Raw genomic sequence first — 21,327 nt, forward strand, 5'->3', positions numbered from 1 at the left:
TCGTTCGTTTTGATTGAGAGAGATTTCTGCTTTAAGTGATGGGCAATGAATGTTATTATGCAGTAAGTCAAATATGTATAAAACTGATGCATTTATGCGGCGCCTTTGAAGTGACTGCATATTGAGTTTGCCTAGACGGGTGCTGTACGATGAAATTTTAAAGTTATTTGAAATGTTTGGATACTCCTTGAGCGCAAACATTGTGAATTGACGCAGGCACGATTCAATTTTGTTCATGTGTATAGCATGATATGGAAGCCATACCAAACTGCCATATTTCAAGATTGATTGTACAAGGGCACAATACAATGATTTTAAAGTATGGACATCAGGAATATCGTAGCAAAATCTTTTGACAAAACCAAGTGCTGATGTCGCTTTGGCCACCATTGAATCGATGTGTTTGACAAAGTTGAGTTTATTGTCAAAGATGATTCCTAAGTCCCTTTGTTCATTCACTCTTTTAAAGATGTGACTGCCGTAACAGTAAGAGTTAACGATTTGCTCTCTCCTTTTCGATATCGACATAATGGAGCATTTATCCAGGTTCAAATGTAGTTTGTTTGTATCGCACCACAGTTTCAGTTTGTCGATTGTTGATTGTAGTTTGGTTGCGTCGTCTAAGTTAGCGACAGATGTTGCCAATTTCAAGTCGTCAGCAAACAGAGAGATAAAAATATCATCATCTTTGATGGCACTCACAATGTCATTGATGAACAATAAAAATAGCGTAGGACCCAAGTGGCTTCCTTGTGGTACCCCAGAGTTTACCACAAACTCACTCGACTCCATCTGACCATATTTGACAAATTGACGACGATTTGACAGATACGATTTAATCCATTCGATCAAGTTTGGCGGCAGATTGAATTTGAATAATTTTGCTATCAGAAAGGAATGGTCAACAATGTCGAAGGCCTTGCTGAAATCCGTATAAAGCACTTCAATTTGCTTATCGTCCTTCAATTCTTTTATGGAATAATGCAAAAATTCCAGTAGGTTTGATGAAGTTGAACGACCTTTCATAAAACCGTGTTGTTGAGGTACGATTTTATCTGCCACCATTTTGCTGAGCTCCCGATTGATCAGATACTCAAAAAATTTGGCTATCGTTGGCAATTTGGCGATGCAGCGATAGTTTTCAACGTTAGAACGCGATCCTTTCTTGAAGATTGGTCCGACGCTGTAACGCTTCCATTTGGTGGGAAAATGTCCAGACGAAAGTGATTCATTGAAAATCGTTGAGCACAATTTTTCAGAAGAATTGGATGAATCCCATCAGGACCGGCACCTTTCTTTGAGTCTAATTTCAGCAGCTCATCGAAAACGGAATATTCGTTAAGTTTGAATTGATCCACGTTTGAATTTGTTTGAGTTTGGATTAGAGCTGTATTTTGAAATTGTGAAGGTTGAATCAAGAAGTTATTTTTGAAAAATGTTGCAAACATTTCTGCTTGCTCCTTTTTGTCAACCGATGATATGTCTCCAAAATTCAGCAATTTCGGATCGCAGTCACTATTTTTCTTAGTGTTGACAAAGCGCCAGAATGATGATGAATTTGACTTTAACGAAGAAGTCATTTTGTCGACATAATTGTTGTAAAGTTCCGTGTTTAGTTTGGTGTAATTGTCGAGAACATGCAGATAATTTGAGTTATCACCAGTTATTTTCGATCTTTTCCACTCCTTGTTCTTTTTGTTTTTGAATGATTGCAGTTGCTTATTTTTCCACGGACATTTCGATTGAACTTTTTTTGTCTGAGTGGGCACGTGTTTGCTGATCGCATCGTTGAGTATTTGGTGTAAAATATCAACCTTTTCGTCAAGGGATTTATTTGAGAAGCGATGAGAGAAGTCGATTTCAGCAAAGTACCTGTTCATCGCAATGTAGTCGGCTTTAAAAAAGCTTCGAGTTGAAATTTGCTCTTCATTAACGTCGTTTATGTGCCATTCATACGTCAGTAGAATTGGTGGATGGTATTGTTCATCAATGGCAGACAAGGGCGGCGGGCAAGACACTTCAACATTCAAAAAATCGTTTGTGAAGACCAAATCCAGGAGTCTATCACTGGCATTGCGAATGGAATTGATTTGGTATACACCATTTGCTGTGATGCCTTCAATAAAATCGGCCGCATGTTGAGGAGTGATGCAAGTTGGGATGAGAACATTATGTTCAGCATCATCTGTAATCCAATTGATCAGGGGAAGATTGAAATCACCCATAATAATGATGGTATCATTTGGATTTGATGGAATATGGTTATTTGCGGACAAGTGGCTTTGAAAAATATCCGGCTGTGAATGAGGTGGAATATAAGCCACATAAATGAAGACATTGAATTTTGCATTGATGTTGACCTTAACGCAAACATATTCTAATTGACTTGCATTATCGAGTACAATGTTGATGGATGTCAGTTTAGAGCTAACTGCGATGAGAACACCACCACCACGACTCAACAGTGAACCAGTCTCGTAACGATCTTTGCGATAGACATGGTAAGAATTGTCAATGAATTCTGACGAAAAATGTGATTTATTCAGCCACGTTTCCGTTAAAACGACGATCGAATGCGAAAATAATGTGGAGTTTCCAAAGAATTGTTTTGATTTGGTGCGAAGGCCACGAACATTTTGATAGTAGATATCATTGCTCACCAAAGTTGATTGAGATTGAGCTTGAATTTTGTCGTCGATAGTTTGAATTTGAGTTAAAACCGATTGAGGAGACTGCTCAATTGATTCACCATTTGATTCAATAGCCCGAGCTCTTTTGGACTCATAAAATGATTGCCCCGATGATGTGAATGATTTTGGTTTTGTTGTGCTGTGTGGCGGAAACGTTGCCTTATTGGCTGTGCATTTGATTGGGCCCAGATGTTTTTTTGATTTGAGTTTGAAATGCCGTTGGAATATTTATTTTGATCATTTCTACTAACCTTAGAGTTTGAAGTGTATTTTTTTTGCTTTTTGACGAAATGCTGCCTATTACTTTTCCGCACACACCTAGTGTGTAAGGTAAAGTATTGGAATCGGTCGAAAAATTAACACCCATAAAAAATGTGTTTTGTGGGTGTTTTTGGGGCCAGGGAACACGAATCTAGCGTTTTTTCGATGTCCGAATGTATGTGCGTACCCTGTACCCTGTACCCTGTACCCTGTACCCTGTACCCTGTACGCTGTACCCTGTACGCAAAAATTTGTTAACACGATAACTTTCAAACAAGAAAAGTAATTCAAAATCTGACTTCACAGGATGATTGGGGGTGCCGAGGAATAGAAACCATTAGATTTTGAGCGACTTTGGTTGACAGGGTAAAGTGTCATGTCTGGTGTGATGCCCATGTCCAATTTAGGGTGTTTCCACAAGAAAAATATTAAAAAGTGGCTATTATCATTTTGAAGAGCGCTAAATTCTGTATAAGATGATTTTATTTTTGATGCTGATTGGTCGCCGATGTCACTTCCTGGACTAAAAACACATTTATAAATTGATTCCATGTTACATTCACGCCAAAATCTGTAATTGATGAAATTATAAGATTGAACTAAATTAAAAACACTCAAAATAATTTTAATATCAAATTAATTGCTTAAATATTAATAAAAGTAACACAAAAACTCACAATTTTACCACAATAAACCAAACAATGCAAATTCGCCAATTCATTTGACAGAATGACATTTGAAGCGTGATTCGCTCACGCATGACAAATGACAGGTTATGTGTCAAATGAATTGGCGATTTTGCATTATTTTGGTATATTGTGGTAAAATTGTTAGTTTTTGTGTTACTTTTTTAATATTTAAGCAATAATATTGATATTAAAATTATTTTTTATGTTTTTAATTTTGTTCAATCTTATAATTTCATTAATTACAGATTCTGGCGTGAATGCGACATGAAATCAATTTTCAAATATGTTTTTAGTTCAGGAAGTGACATCGGCGACCAATCAGCATCGAAAATCAAATAATCTTATACAGAATTTCACGCTCTTCAAAATGATACTAGCCACTTTTTAATATTTTCCATTTGGAAACACCCTAATGTCCATCCATGGGAAAAATTCAATTTTTCTTCCAAAAGTGATATTTAATGTATTCTTAAACACTCAAAAATGTGTCTTGGGGGGTTTTTGGGTACGAGGAAACCGAATATGACGTTAGTTTTGCGATACAATTCATTTTCGACACACTTTTTATACGAAAAATTCAAAAAATTTGGATTTTTGTATGGAAGCCATACCTGTATGATATCGTAATGAGCTGAAACTTTGCACAGGTTATTTTTATCACACATAAATACCATTCCAAGAGTTTGAAGACATTTCAACGAATATTAGGGGCACCTCCCGAACAAAATTTTGGATTTTTCGCTCTTAATATGCATTGAAATTTCTTCAAACTTTCAGAATGTTAACTTTTTGTGAAAAAAATAACCTCTGCAAATTTTCACATGATTACGATATCATATAGGCATGGCTCCGATACAAAAATTCCCATCTTTAGTAGTTTTTGTAAGAAAAGTGCTTCGAAAATTATTTTTATCTAAAACTTATGTCAGATTTAGTTTTCTCGTGAATTATTTGAGTAAAAGATTTGTAATAAATGCATGTCGTGGATCACAGTGCGGAAAAGTTCATCTTACGGATGTAAGACATTTTATTTTTGGATCAAAATCATATAAATTGTGGTTCATAATGGGGAAAAGTCAATTTTTGGTTTTTGGCCAATTTGGCAACCCCCACATGAAATTTTTAAGTCGCAATTGGCACCATTTGAGAGCTTACTTTAAGACCTTTCTAACGAAGATGCATATGTCTTGGTTATGTCAAGTCTAGGTCGCACAGCGACCGTATGAAATAATGGCCATTTTTGCATGACCTTTTGCATAGTTTGCCATTTATACTAACATTTTTGTAGATTTCTTTTAATTTCATTTGTGACTAATCGCATGCACTTCTCCCGACGATAGTCCACCTTCTCGCCTGGTGAGAGGGGACATAAAATTCGGTATTTTATCGATCTTATGCGAGGAAACTATCAAACATGTAGTTATTTGTGGTTATAATTTCATATTTCATACATCTAGACATTTTTGTGAAAATTCGAATTTCGGTACATTTGGCCGATTTTTGGTGGAATAGCCATCCAAAACGGTCGATATTTTATTCAATTTTGTTTGGCTAGTCACAGAGCATATCTACAGAGTCATTGGAGTACATTTTGGCCCATAAAATACTTCAAATGTTAAAATTAAAATGTTAAATGTTTGTCCTTTTTGGCCATTTTTGGCCATATTCGCACTATCAAAGGCCATACATATCATGAAGACAAGAATTTTCGGGGATATAAGCTATGCGGCATTTTATAGCTTAGACTTGGGCCTAAAAATCGGTGAAATTTTCAAGTGACCATGAAAGGCTAGTTTTCGAGCTAATGACCATTATGTGTCAGGCCAAACGGTAACTTTTTGGTTTTTGGCCAATTTGGCCACTCCAACTTGAAATTTTTGGACCGCAAATGGCTTTATTCGATAGCTCACTTCAAGACCTTTCCAATGTTATGCATATGTCTGGGAGGGTGTCAAGTCATGGCGCTTCGGTGACCATAGGGAAAAAAGTCGAAAAGTGACTTTTAGAGGCCGGCCATGGCCAACATGGCGGCCATATCGAAAAGTGCCGGTACAAAAAAGTCTTAGTTTTTTGTGTACTTTAATCACAGAAAGTTTCAAAAAGATTAAAAACAACTACGCAAAATTGCGCACAGACAGATATACCAAATATTTTTTATTGGAAAATCATAAGAAATTTTTAAAATGCTGAATTTTTCGAACGAATTGATCGATTTTGACGGTTAGGGGGTCGTTGGAAAGATATCAAGCTCTAGAATCCGAATATCGATGTTTCAGGGGTCGACGACCTCATTTAGTGCCATCTATGGCCGCAGGACTGAATTTTGACCCTTTTCTTGAAAGGACCATATTTTGAAGACAGTTGAACCGATTTTCGAACTTTTATATTTTTTCTTGATCTATGGCCCAAGGGCTTTCCAACCATACATCAATCGCGGCTTAAGGCCTTCCAGGCTAGAATTTGGAAATTACGTGTATATAAAGCAAGTCGACTTTTCAACACACTAAGGTGGTTTCGCACTCGCGCGTACTGCCGTCCGCTGTGATTTAACTCAATATGATATGTATTTATTTTGGATCAGTTCGCAAATTACAACAAAATGATGTATTTTTTTAAACGCATTTAATGCTCATTAATGTTGTCTGTCGGCACTGAAAGAAAAGCAAACTAAAGACATACCATTTTTGTGAAATATCGTACAATTCATCTCTTTCGCTCTATGGAATTTTTAGCATTCGATTATGAAACATTTGGCTTAACGAATACGATGCTCACATCATCCAATTACACGCACATATCACCCTATTGTTTTCCATCTGTTCCATTTTGTAGAAGAGGAACAGGGGTTTTTTTGCTTATTTATTATGCGGCAAAAGCAACAACTCAACATCACGTATAGCCCAAATTTGTATCGATAAGAATAAAATATCTATAAATTATTTGTGCTAAAGCGTTTTCCACCATTTGCCAGTTAGTAATAATGAGAGGGAATCATCGGCTCTCCATTTTTAGTGGGCAGCTTAATGTAACGAATTACAAAGTAAATAACAGAACAACAGTGGCAGCAGTAGCAACAAACTCGATAAATAGACAGAATAAAAAAAAAACACAACACAAAAGAGACAGATCAAGGCTACAATCCAAAATGAACTATGAAAATTAGAAGAAAAAAAAACACGATTCGAGAGAAGGAGAGACAAAACGCTAAAAATATATCAAATTCAAATGTATTGCACGAAATTTAAATAAATGGCATCGGCACGATGAGCATAGAATGATGAAAATACCATACCAAAAAATGTTACTCATAAAATATATCCAAATTTCGCAATGATGCCTACCAAAATCGCCAATTGAAAGAGCGTAACACATCACCGCATTTAAAAAAAATCAAGTACTTCAATTTTCAATAACAGAAAGAAAGAGTTGTACCTTCAGAGATCAGACAGAAAAGGAAAGAGAGAGAGAGAGAGAGAGAGAGAAAGAGAGATGAAAATGTGTTTGAAAATCAGAAATTGGCCGTTAGTGTTTGAGTAAAATCGGTATCGTGAATGAAAAGTGATGTTATACATTTCGCCAGTAAATAAAGCACTTTATGCAGACGAGGATATTGACTGTGTTAAACAAATATACTATCATTGCGATGATAAAGAGATGTGGTTGTACTTCATCGGCGTGCATTTTACTTCATGAATAAATTTTGCTTACTTACCATTCGTTTTTTTTCAGCTCACATTTTCTCCTCCATTGTTGACGGTTGGTTTTGGTACGCTGATTTGATGGTTTAGGCAAGCAAGTGAAAATACATTTCATATTATTATATATTTTTAGTGTTGAAAATGTTGTCGGGCCGAAGACGAGACGATATAACATTCAATTGAGAGTGTTTATGTATTAGGAATGTTGAAGCTCGATCTAAAAGAAGACTAATATCAGCTCATTTGTTTTCATTATTCTTTAAGCGATTCCCAATCCCCGTCCCGGTGTAAGATTTACAGTAATGCTTTTCATTCGACGATTTTCTTTAGTCATGTCCTTCGAAAGATGTAATACATATACATGTAGAACTTATAGTTTTAACTTTCATGTTTTCATTCATTCCGTCAAAGTGCTCACGAGTTCCGTTTTTAATTCGTTGAGTGTCAAAAGACGAAATGCTTTAAAATTACATCGACTCATTTCAGACTGAATTATTATTCTCTTCATTTTTAACATCCATTTATAATCCAAACGAAATAGTTCCAATCCAGCTCATTTCTCATTACATTTTTCTCAATTCATTTTTGAATATGTTCAAAGAGCCAGAGAGAAGAGAGCACCGAAACTGAATGTAAGAAACTTTTGACAAGCTATTACAATTTTATTTCTTCCATAAAAGACAAAACGGATGAACGGACGGACGGATGAGCAAATGAAAGACAAAATTTACTTTAAAATTAACATTTTTCTTTTTGATCGTGAATATAAACACTTTTCGTGCAATAGCAATTCACATCACTTTTTACGCCTTACACAGTTTCGCCACATTTCGTCATTTCATTTCGAATTATACTCGACGCTAATGTGAAGAACGAAAAAGTTATTTTATTTTTATTTTTTTGTGCTATTTTACTTTTCCGCACACCTAGTGTAGGAAAGGTATTGTATTAGGCCAAAAAATTAAAGTCACCCCAAGACATGTTTTCTATGCATATTTCTCGTAGAAAACACGATTGAAGATGATTTTGGGGCATATTAATGCGCGTCGCTGTGTGTGATGTGTCCTGTGTTCTGTGGCGTGCAAAATTTGCTAACACGATCTTCTAAAAACTCAATTCAAATTCTGACTTTGCAGGATGATTTTGGACTACTAGGAGACGTGCTGATTAGTTTTTGAGCAATATCTGTTGACCGGTGTAATTTTTTTTGGTCCGAATGGAGTACCTACATCCATACATTTTTTTATCATTTTTCAACCATTTTGGTGACACGATGGTTTCGTGCTTAGACATGAAATTCAAAATCTGACTTTGCGGGATGATTGGGCACTACGAGATATAGATCTGGTCAAAGTGGAATTGTCAAAAGTCTCCAACATTTATGTGTGCGTGAACACAATATGTTTTTATACGAATGAATAAAGGTTGACATATAACCAACTTCATGCTAGTGCTAAGAATTATAATTTGTGAATTGATAGAAATTGTGGAAATTAAATAATAAGTGAATGTTTAAAATATTGTAAGTACAAAAAATGTTTAAACATTTATTTTATTCTAAACAGATAAAAAAATTCCAAAATAATTAGTTCATTTTTCGAAATATCAAAGAAATTTCAAACATCATTTTCATTCCAAATCTACAAGTAGCATGAAGTTGGTTATGAATGGTTCGCTCGAACAGCTGTTTCTTGACATTTTGTTTTGTTTGTGTGTGATTAAAAGAGTGTAAGAAACTGCGTTAGGGACTTTATAAAGGCATTTGACATTACCTCTTTTCAACGACATTGATTGATCGGTGTAAAACTTGGACTCTGAAGGGGCACTTATGAGAAAAATGCCTTAAAATGACATTCTTTCAATTTGAACGCTGAAAGAATGTGTAGTGGGGGGTTTTTTGGCACGAGAAACCCGAATCTGATGCAATCATGGGGCGGAAATGAATGAGACGAAATTTTCTCTCTTATGGGCGCAACCATATTGAAAATTTTGTATGCGCTTATATGTAAAATTGGTGGCGCCACTGGTATATTTGATGGAAAAAGAAGAACATGTTTGAGTCTCACTCGTTTATATGTAAATTACATAGGCATTTCCAGGCCATGGATGCAATCAATTTTTCACAGACTTTTCATGCAAAAATCCACAAAAAATTTCATTTTTGTATGAAAGACATGCCTTTGTGGTACCGTAATGATGTGAAACTTTGAACAGGCTATTTTTTTGATTGAAATTTCTTTAGACTTAGTGTGATTATTTATTTTGATAAGAAAATAATATTCACAAGTTTTCATGGTAATTTAAGTTACTGCAACCATACATAGACCATAATTTCAGTTTATTCCCAAAATTTCGGTTCCATGCGGAAAAGTCAGCTTGCGTACGTAAGCCTCTTTATTTTTCTGGTAACTTATTCACGCTGTTTCGCTCAAAACCAAATCCTCAAAATATTGTAGCGCAAGTCGTAACACAAGCTTACGCAAGCGCCGCAGCCACTCAAGAGTAAGCGTATACACGCATGTGTAAACTATGAGCTGGCTTGTACCGAATCATTTGAATAAAGATCAGGACACTCTCTGTTTAGCTATTCAACACAACAGTCGTCTTTTCTTAATACCAGCCGCCAGTCTTTTCGACTTCGGAGCAGCAGGTATCGACTGTGTCCATTGTATATTACTATTCATTCATTCAACACAATTTTTCTTAGTCTATTTTACCGAATATTAAATAACAAATTGTCCAATTTTAGATTAGATTAGATTTATTTCACCGCCAAGTGCTGGCTGAACTTAGGTATTTTTACAGAGTATATATATAATATATGTATAATAAGAGTTTAAGTTAAATAATCAAATAGTTAGGTGAATATAATAGTTGAAAATGATATAAATACATAATTTTTTAGGTGAAAATAAATAATTTGTTAGGTGTAAATATCAATTGATAATCAGTCAGACTAGAAATGAGAAAATAATTGAATTATTATCATGACTAAAAAAAATTTTTTAAAGTATTTTTCTTTCTTTTTTGGTTTTGTTTTCCATTGCCTTTCTCCCTAATTTAATTCTAATTTTATTTCAATATATCACAAATGTATGCAATCAGCTTCACAAACTAGCCCATGATCCAAAAGCAGAATCAGGGAGACTAAGGAGCTTTTGTCGAAATTGATAGTGTGGCAACGATGGATCGATGAATAGAGAAGCATAGTTGAAGATACGACAAGCATTATTGAATGGCGATTGAGTGGAATGATCAGTGCGGCATGTTTGGAGACGAATAAATTCAGGATTGCGTAGTGTTCTAGTTCCAGTGTTAAGATTTATTTGAGATAGGAGTTGTGGTGCGTTGTATTTGCCAATTAAGATGGAATGCATGAATAGAGCAGCAGCGTTAACTCTTCTCCTAACCAGAGTTTGAAGGTCTAAATCACAGCATCTCTCTACATATGGACGTAGAACGTAATTGCTTACTGATCGGTTGTAATAGTCGCCATTGATCAGCATAACAAATTGTTTTTGAGTACGCTCAACAAATTTCTTTTGTGTTGTGAGCGATGGTGACCAAACTGTACTCGCAAATTCGAGATTTGAACGGGCTAATGCAAAAAACAGGATCTTTATGATGTCCTTATCGAAATAGTAACTTTGTCTTTTCACAAATTGTAGGGCAGCATTAGCTTTATTGCAAGCATATTCGATATGTGAATTGAAGTTCATTTTCCGGTCGAGAATAACTCCCAAATCACGAATTTCATTTACGCGCTCAATAATTTCGCCATCAATTGTATAATCGTTGATTATAGGATGATTTTTAGTATGAAATGATATAATACGGCACTTTGACCGATTAACTTTAAGCTCATTCCGTTCACACCAAATCATAAAACTGTTTATGGCCTCCTGTAGTTTTAGAACGTCATCATTATTCCTTACAATCACCGAAAGTTTCTTGTCATCGGCGAAGTTTGACGAAAAAATTCCCGGCATATCAACGTCAGAGTCATTGAAAAATGCGATAAAAAGCAATGGTCCGAGTATTGTGCCTTGGCCCACACCAGAAAGCACAGAAAATTGCTCCGATTCAGCATTACCAACTCTTACATATTGATGCCTCGAGTCGAGGTAGGAGATCATCCATAATAAAACTGAATTAGATAAACGAAAGTTTGATAATTTCGCTATCAGCTTATTTGGGTTGACCGAGTCGAAAGCCTTGCTTATATCTGCATAAAAAACGTCTAGTTGAGATTTCTGTTCAAATGCAGTGTGCGCTAAATTTGTCATTTCCATTAAATTCGTTTCGATATTTCGGCTAGAAACGAATCCATGTTGCGTGCTGGATATTTTCGATGACATGATCAGTTTCAACTGAATATAAACTACTCGTTCAAAAACTTTAGCAAGCCCGGGTAAAACAGTAACACCTCTGTAGTTTTCCACATCACTACGCTTACCATTTTTAAAAATTGGAGTCACTCTACCAACTTTAAAGCTATCGGGATAAACGCCATTACGAATGCTTAGAGTAAAAATCATGCTTAGTGGCTCAGCCAATACATCAGCACATTCTCTTAGAAAGATAGGAGAAACCATGTCTGATCCCACACCCCTACTGACATCCATACTGCTAAGTACACATCTCACTGATTCACTAGAAATATCGATGTTATAACAATTTGTGTCATTCCTATTGTTGATAAATTCCAAGATGTTGAGATCGCTAACGTCGTGTTTAGTGTAAACAGTTTGAAAAAAGCTAGCAAAGAGATTAGCTTTATCTTTATCTGTCGAAGCGTGCTGGTCTTTGTAACTTACAGATATTGGAATATTACTCGAGACACGTTTGCTATTGATGTATCTCCAGAATGATTTGGGATCTCTCCTTAAATTGGTTGCTTGGTCACGGAGATAATCACTGAAAAGTTTCTTACGATAGCTTTCAAAGTCTTCCTTCGCTCTTAAAAATGAAACCTCATTCGGTATATCATCATGGTTGTTTCGTGACCTACATAGGTTCTTGTATTGTTTATTTCGGGCATTTTTCAATGACGACAGGTGCTTATCATGCCACCGAGGTTTATTCGACGATTTAATGGTAGATGAAGGAACATACTTGTCAAAAGTATCATAAATAACATCGTAAAGATTTTTGGTCATCAAGTTAACATCGTCCAATCCACCGTTTAAAGCTCCATTGAGGTCCAGGCTTTGTAGGTGATCACGAATTGAATCATAGTTTGCTTTCTTGAAGCAGTAAGCTGATTGAGAATTTACATTGGTAGCTGTGCATGGGAGACAGTCGACCAAGCACATTATCGGGACATGAAATGGATCGCTTTTAAAGGTTGGCAACAATAAAGTTTCAGCTTTCGATACAATTGATAATTCCGGATTATTGATATAAACAAGATCCAAAACGTTGTTACTAATATTTTGCAAGTTTGAGAGCTGGTGGAGTCCTGCGCTTAACATTCTTGAAGTGGTCTCTCTTGCTATGACTGACCTGCCCGCTTGAGAGTCTCCAATGGTCGGAACAAAGTCGAAACCCATATCGTTTTCATGCCAACTTGTTGTATCACCCAAATTAAAATCACCCATTATAATAAGTGTATCGGTTTTATTTATTTCTGATGCCAAAAATTCAATTGCCTCCAGATGTGCTTTGTATAAATCAAGGGAAGCTCCGCACCTGATATAGAGACAGTACACATATATTGAACCACTCAAAAGAGGTAGTTTAATACAGACTGCCTCCAAATCCAATATTTTGTCGAAAACGAATTCTTCACAGATAAAAATAGATCTAACAGCAATGAGAACACCACCCCCAATAGTGGCACTTTTGGCGATTGATGTTGATGACCTATCCTTCCGAAAAACGGTGTATTGCTTGTCTAGAAATTCTGTATTCTTGACATTCGCTTTTAGCCATGTTTCAGTGAATGCAATGATGTCATATTCACCACACGAAGATGATATTAGTAAGTCGACGCATTTATGATCAGAAATGCCATCCACATTCTCATAAAACAATTTTAAAAGTTTATTATCAAAATTACGTTTTGAATTTGAATCATATTGCTTTTGTGTTATTTCACCATTGCTTGAGAGAGAACTGGCTCTAAAAAATGTGAGCTTGTTGCGTTGATTTGTGCGTTCGTACGAGAAATGTCAACAATTGGTTTTGCTTTATGGATGAAGCTCTTCAAGGTGCAGTGCGATGGCCAGAAATTGATTTCTGAGATTATATTGGCAACCTCAGTCGAGACGTCGATCTTAAATGACACGAACGAAAGCGTTGATATTTCGCGATTTTTTGGTACCAACAGTATAACTCTTGCCTCTTGCAGCATAGTATCCGAAATTCCTCTACTCAATAAATAATCCAAAATCATTTGTGGTGTCGTGTCTATTTTGAATTTTGATAAATGGAATTCGTGAATGCGCTGACAGGGTGTCGCTGAAGAAGAATCAGATTCAGGTAGAGCCATCATGGGATTTGGTGATTGCGCTTCGGTGGGTGGATCAAGTACAATACATGATTTAGTTGCATTAAGTTCGCTGTACAAAATCGAATTTTCAATGACGTCAGTATCATTCATTACATTGACGATTCCAGATATTTGCGACGTGTTTTCGACGAATTTTTCTCCCAATTCAGGCTCACCACCTGATGAATTGGGCGTATGCCTCTTTTGCGCTTTATATTTAAACGATTCCGGAACAGTTTTTGATTTTTGTATATTTGGGATCATTGCCTCTTTTATGCGCTTATTCATGGTGGTAAGATTCCCGATGGATGGAGATTCGGATTCTAGATTGATTTGATTCGTGAATGCATTTGTCAATCGAACAAAGTTTACGTTAGATGCAAGGTTTTCCACTAGAGTATCGATTTTCCCATCCATTCTATCACATTTATCTCGAATATCGTAAACTATATCAATATTGATCGCATCCGATAGTGCTGATGTTCTTGGTATTACAGAATCAGTTGAGCTTTTTGGTATGGAATTTTGTGCTACTGAAGTGTTTGACTGTATATTGGAAGACAGAGTGGATTGTATACCGGATAGAATATCTCTATTTTCATGCTGTTGTTGTTTCAAATAATCCAATGCTGCCCAAGTATTCCGCTCAAAGCCGGCAAGAAGAGGATAAATATCTGAGTTGTCTGTATTCTGTGACGTTTGATTACAAATTAGCGTCCAATCCAGTGGATTTGATTTGTGAGTTTTGCTTACTGGAGTGTTAAAATTGCTGATTGTACTATTAAGTATTCCCCCAGGGAACACCAGGTCAAATTTATTGTATATCGAGTCAAGCTTCAATAAGATATCGTGAGATTTGGACGATCTATCCGATGAATGGGAATTTTGTGAGTCAATTTTGGCATGCAAATCGATCAATTTATGGAGTAGATTGTCATATTGCTCGTTTGTGACTCCATTTAATTGATTATTAATGTTTGATTCCGAATCATTGTGAGCTTTATTAGCCACCGAATGAATAACAGTTGAGTTTTCTTCGATTTTGTTTAATTTGGAATTCATTGATTCAAAAAGTTTATGAATTTGTGATAAATCAATTGCCGAATTGCTTACATTTGATGTATTGGTAGATACATTCAAACCCTGACCAATAGATGGCGCTGATAGTCGTCTGTCAGTAGATGTACGTGATTTCGGTCTGATTCTCACTAGCTTGTCATTGCACATTGGACAGAGGAAAACGATATTATTTGTAGCGTTTGATAAAGCGTTTAGAACTGCTGGATCAGATATTGCGAAACACTTCATATTAAATGTCTTTAAACAGCCTCCACATTGAATTTTAAGTTTTTTCGCTGTTCTATTATTGAAACAGCTGTCAGAGCAATTGTGCTGCATTGTTGTTGTTTTGTACAAAGTCAGAAATATCACAAAAGAAATTATAAATATATCACAAATTAATAAGTTTGTCCACGAAACTTCATATATATCGGATAAAGCGTAACAAAAACTACGAAATAAATTTGTTTTTAAAACGTGACAATAATTAATTACTATAAATAACGAGTAAAATATACAGAGCACATAAGAATACACGTATATACGACAACTGTCAACGATATATTTCTAAAAATGTGTCTCGATGCCGATTCCAAAAATGTTTCTCTTATTAAATTAAAATTCCTACACGCCACGTAAAATGGTTGACTATGTGCATATTCAGCTGTAAACGTTCGTACTCTAATAAGTTCTGTATTTCTCAAATTTCTTTGGTTTACGTTATATTGTTGTCTTGTGTATACAATCTTATCTCTAAGCGAACGCGACACTATTTTACCTAATAAGAGATCATAAATTAAAAATATAGAGGCATTTATACGCCGTCTCCAAAGCGGTTGAATACTTAAAACATCACATCTAAACTAATACGGTGGCAATACAAAATTCTCATCTCTTTGGTAAACAAATCTTAACGACCATATCACAAATTTTTTCTGAATTGACTCTATTCTATCGGAGTGTATACGGTGGTATGGTTGCCATACTATACTCGCGTACTCTAACTTTGATCTGACTAGCGCAAAATACAATATTTTAGCCGATTCAATCGTGAACTTATTCTTTAATGTGCGTTTTATGAATCCCATTGTCCCAAGTGCACTGGCTGTGATCGCATCAATGTGATTGACGAACGTTAGTCTTGTGTCGAAAATAACGCCGAGATCCTTGTGTAAATTTATTCGTTCAAACGTGTGTTGGCCGTTATTGATCGTATAAACGTAGTCGATTTGGTTTCCACCTTTTGAATACGTCATTACGAAGCATTTCCTCAGATTCAGATATAGGCTGTTTTCAGTGCACCAGTTGCTCAGCTGATCAATGGCTCTTTGGAAAATAATGGCATCAATGGGCGATCGTATTGTTCGTATCAGTTTTAGATCGTCTGCGAATAATAAAACAAGTGCATTTGTTACGGTTTCGACAATGTCATTAATAAAAATAATAAAAAGACATGGTCCCAAGATACTTCCCGCAGGTACTCCCGATGACACAGTGAAAGTTCTTGACTTTCTTTCCCCGATTCCAACAAATTGTGTTCGTGCTGTCAAATATCCATGGAACCATTTGACAAGTTGTCGGCCGAATCCAAAGATCACCAACTTCTTCAACAATTTCTTGTGGTTCACACGATCGAAGGCCTTCTCAAAATCTGTGTACAGCACATCCGTTTGACATTTTTTGACCATTGAGTCCATCGTGAAATTTACCATTTGCAGTAAATTTGTTGAGGTTGATCGATTTTTCACGAAGGCACCTTTATTTTTGGTTGAAATTTCATGAAACTTGGTGATATTACTTATTTTGGTCAGAAAATAAGATTCACAAGTTTCCATCGTGAATGGGTCACTGCAATTTTTCATGATTTTCCAGTAAAATGTACCTCCTTTCCTTTCAAGTCGCTGTCTTATATGGAACCGCAAGTTGAAAATTCCTTCATATCTTGAATCTGGGGACTATAAGACATGTTTTCCCAAGTGGCCACCAAATTGTGCCAAAAATCTTCCACCCTAATAAATATATTATAAATCAAAATAAAATAAATTCAACTGAGAAAAAGTTATCGAAAATGTCTAGCGAAAGAATTGTTTCGGAGCACAGCTATCGTTCACAATTTCTGTAGACAGACAAATAAAAATGACTGTCTTTTAACCCTTAACCGGGCAGGTCAAAATCCTAACGTTATCGGGCAAGTGGAGCCTCTGAGGCCCGACGTACATTTTCCATGCAAATTCAATGAAAAAAAATTTTTTTTTCTTTTTTCAAATTTCATTGAATTTATACGACGAAAATTATTGTTTCAACATAATAGATATTGAATTAAATATGTTTTTTGTAAAATATATTATATATATATATAAAAATTTATGACATTTTGTATGGAAAATGTACGTCCGGTAGTTGTTCAAACCTCAATACAGCGCTACTTAGGGAACCAAATTCAAAACAACTTTTATCAACGATTAGTAGAAGGATGAAATATATTACAAAACAATTTATTTGATTAAAATAATATTTTATGCGATTTTATGTATCTTTAAAAAAATGCGCTACCGGGTCTCTGAGACCCGACCTGCCCGGTTCAGGGTTAAAAAAAAAACGGTCAAATTTCAGTTTTACTACCAATGATGTCGTTGATGTCCCTGAAATAACCAAATGAATATATTCAAACTGAAATTCCCAAAAATAGTTCTTATCATCGGTATTAAATACAATTTCCCCTTGTTTCTATTCTTTTCTGAGGATCGTAATGATAATGATAAGAATGGCTGGTACCACCGCGCCGTAAAAATACACCGTCGTACACTTTTTATCTGAACTTTTCTGGAAAATGCATATATTTTAATTTGTGATATATTTTGGCACAACTGCGACGATGCGCTTGCAATGTACTCTATTATACACTTGATAAAACTTTTCCTATTAAAATTAAATTTTATTTTTCTCATTTTTTTTCGGTGTACGTTCAATTACCAGCATCGGTTTTATCGTGTTGTCGGCATTAAAAAAAGGAGAAGAGAATGAGCCACATTTTTCTTTCATTTTCTCTTTATGTACCACGCTTAATAAAATGAAGTTGAATAATAATACATTGTTCATCTCCGTCAGCTTAGTACCATCTCATCGTTTCAACGGGTTTTGCCGTTGTGGGTTGGGGTGTTGAGAAAAATGATTACGTCGAAAGGGGGAGTTAGAGCTTAGAGATAATTATAATCTAGCAATCAATGCACATTACAAGACTAGAAGATTCCATTTTATCTATTCAATTTAAGTTTTTAATGTTGTTCCATCTTTGAAAAGTCGATGAAATCACCAAATATTACATTTGCATTGTATTTAGAGTATTGGGCGTGCGTCCTCGAGAGCACCTTCTTAATAGAAACTAAATAGTTACAAGTGAAGAATAAAACTCTGGACGATTGATTAGATAATGTTCACGGGACGAAAGGGTATTTTTTATATTTTTTATATTTTTTACTACGAAATTTACCTCTCTTCATCATTGCTGTGTTTTTCATTTTTTCAATCTCTTCACAGTAATACCGTGACAGTATGCATCAATTTGCTAGCAGACATAGCACGAGCAAGATATAACTCTTAAATGATCTTAAGAGCGAGTCATTAACTTTACGGTAGTGTTAATCATAAATTACGTAAAATGAATTTGTAAGCTAGTTCAAAATAGCCGAAACAAAAAGCTATACTGAAATGAGAAAAAAAAACATGATCAGCAGTAACGCGCTGAAATGTAATTTATTAACGGTTTGCATGGTGGAATGGAAAGATAAGATGTGGAGAACTATACAAAGAACCTTGTACACTGAATGAGACGTCTATATAACTCAAATGTGGATTTCAATGCGAGTGAGAGAGGCAAAAACATGAAAGGCTCACTTTTTATACAAACTTCTTTGTAAGTATTTGTAAGTATTTGTTCACCACGTGTCCTACAAATTTTATCGATGATGTGTATGCACACGCACAATCAACATGATCTTCACATTCGTTTCGCTTAATCAAGTGTTTGCACTTGGCATATGAATCGTTGCGGCGAAAGAGTAGCTCTTATTTTTCTCCAAATAATACTGCAACATAAAGTTTTTTATGAATAGTTTATTTGTTGTATTACAACAAATAAACCGTGTGAAAAAAGCTTCATGTTGCAGTATTATTTGGAGAAAAATAAGAGCTACTCTTTCGCCGCAACGATTCATATGTTATTTGATTTGTCTGGCATCTTTCAATGTAAACTTTGTTCAAATAAAGAATATTTTTGAAATTCAAACATCAGTTTTCAGTATAAATATATCCATTAAATTGCAGAATCTTCATTGAAAATTAGAAATTTAAATCGAACGCTAGAAACAATAAAGTTCCACGTTGCTTATTGTAAAAATGTTGCGATTTGTAACATTTCTCTTGTGTGTGACTTGGTTGGCAACAGTGAATGGCCAAGACAGTCACAAAGTAGTAGAAACAAATAGTGGTAATGTAAAAGGTCAACTAGAAAAAACGCTTTGGCTAGAAACACCGTTTTACTCTTTTAGAGGCATACCCTATGCTAAAGCACCAATAGGCAAACTTCGATTTAAGGTAGCATTGTATATATACTTTAATAAAACTAATGGTTAAAGATGGATTTTCTATCTGTAATCAAATGTGATTTTAACCATATCTATTCTACTTTGAAGAATTTAAAAAAACATAAATAGATCTTTCAAAATCACATTCATAGGCACCTGAACCGATAAAAAAGTGGAAAGGTGTACGTAATGCATTTAAATATGGAAACAAGTGTGCTCAAAGATTTGCAATTTTTAACGAAAAATCAGAAGATTGCCTATTTCTGAATGTTTTCGTTCCAGGTGATATAATAAATACATTCAGCATATTCAAGCTTATATATTTATTTCCATAACAATTTAGCGATCAAAAATGAAAAGGAAAAATTGCCAGTATCACTTGTTTTACACGCCGGACTCTTTGCTGGAGGTTTGGTCTTTTTGCATTTAAAACTTTATGTCAGGCAATTTCAATACTTCTCTCTCTTCTGTACTTGAAGGATCTGGTGACGAGATTTTACCAGATTTTACCGTTGAAAGTGATATAATCTTGGTAACTGTAAACTATCGTCTTGGAATACTTGGCTTTTTGTCATTGGGAACTCCCAAATATTCAGGAAATATGGCATTAAAAGACCAGCAATTGGCGATGAAATGGATTCATGAAAATATTGAAGCCTTTGGAGGTGATAATAAAAGAATTACAATCATCGGAGTATCGGCAGGTACAATTATATTATTTTAGTCGATTAAAATTTAAATACGATAACATTGCATAATTTTTCCTCTGTTTCTCAACGTTTATAAAGGAGGAAAAGCCAACGGTTTTCACTTACTTAATGAAGAGTCTTCCAAATATTTCAATCAACAAATTACAATGAGTGAAACATTACTTTTAAAATTACTTTTCCATTATTGAAGAATTGTTATTCATTCTTTTGAATATTTTTCCATTTTTATTTTTTGATTCTGTCCCAGGTGCAACGTCAAATAACATATATAGCTTAAACAATGGCGACCATCGATGCATGATGGAAATTTTTTATGCAAAACATAATTCAGGCAAATCCAACTTGACGAAGCTAATTGATTTTCTTGAAAAGGCCAATGTCGATGATATACTTAATTTTAATCAAAACGCTATTAGTGGATTAATTTCGCCGTGGACTCCAATCATTGAAAGTAAGACACATGTTTCATCAAGACATCAGCACTTAAATTTCATTTTAAACAAAAAAGCACTTCATCTAATATATTCAGTGGCGTAGTAATAAGCGTCTACTTTAAGAGATGTTCGTCGCATTTCTTATTATTATTAACCTGAAAGTATGCAATGCTTGAATCAAGCAAACATTGCAAAGCAGTAATGCTTTCTATGTAGTGTATGGCCGATACTACAGATGTCTTTGATTGTAAACAACACGAAATAATAATATACCTATTATCAAAATTATGGTAATAGACTCGTTTATATGAACTATACATTTCTTGAGGAGCAGTTTAAAAGATCTACACAGTATGGATTGTATTTTATCCAATCTTTATTTGTTTTTTTTTTTTAATTTCAGAAACAAATGCCAAACGTTCATTTTTTACTGAGGATCCAATGACTAAATTTCAAACAACGAAAAGTATAAACAAAGTTGCATTTTTTACATCAACGCAATATGTAAGTTTGAAATATTGGTAGTAGTAGTTAAAAATGTCGTTTTTTTTTGTAAAAATACAACATTATGCGTGTCATTAGTTTGACAGTGACAATAAGTGTCAAAAATTTATCAAATTCCATCTGTCAAAGTGAACACAAGTTTATACACACAAGTTTTTTATTGCGTTCAAAATGTCGAATTTCGTTCCAACAAGTTTTGCATTTGC

At 34.9% G+C, this 21,327-nt stretch overlaps 2 protein-coding genes across 2 annotated transcripts; one reads left to right on the forward strand and one right to left on the reverse strand.

Annotated features, from left to right (window-relative positions):
- Positions 1 to 1,106: 1,106 nt before the first annotated feature.
- Positions 1,107 to 9,126, reverse strand: LOC116346748. The gene is made up of 2 exons (XM_031776956.1): positions 9,111 to 9,126; positions 1,107 to 2,857 (listed from the first exon to the last, which is right to left on the reverse strand). The coding sequence occupies exons 1-2, from the start codon at positions 9,124 to 9,126 to the stop codon at positions 1,107 to 1,109; spliced, it is 1,767 nt and encodes a 588-aa protein (XP_031632816.1).
- A 9,907-nt stretch (positions 9,127 to 19,033) lies between these two features.
- Positions 19,034 to 21,284, forward strand: LOC116346751 (esterase SG1-like). Its single transcript, XM_031776959.1, has 8 exons — positions 19,034 to 19,135; positions 19,214 to 19,483; positions 19,626 to 19,755; positions 19,817 to 19,882; positions 19,953 to 20,177; positions 20,262 to 20,333; positions 20,431 to 20,634; positions 21,021 to 21,284. The coding sequence occupies exons 2-8, from the start codon at positions 19,286 to 19,288 to the stop codon at positions 21,140 to 21,142; spliced, it is 1,017 nt and encodes a 338-aa protein (XP_031632819.1). The 5' UTR covers positions 19,034 to 19,135; positions 19,214 to 19,285; the 3' UTR covers positions 21,143 to 21,284.
- The last annotated feature ends 43 nt before the right edge of the window (positions 21,285 to 21,327 follow it).

Source organism: Contarinia nasturtii, unplaced genomic scaffold (genome assembly GCF_009176525.2).
Source record: "Contarinia nasturtii isolate CC-2019 unplaced genomic scaffold, AAFC_CNas_1.1 Cnas_scaffold_1674, whole genome shotgun sequence".
NCBI classification, from domain to species: Eukaryota; Metazoa; Arthropoda; class Insecta; order Diptera; family Cecidomyiidae; genus Contarinia; species Contarinia nasturtii.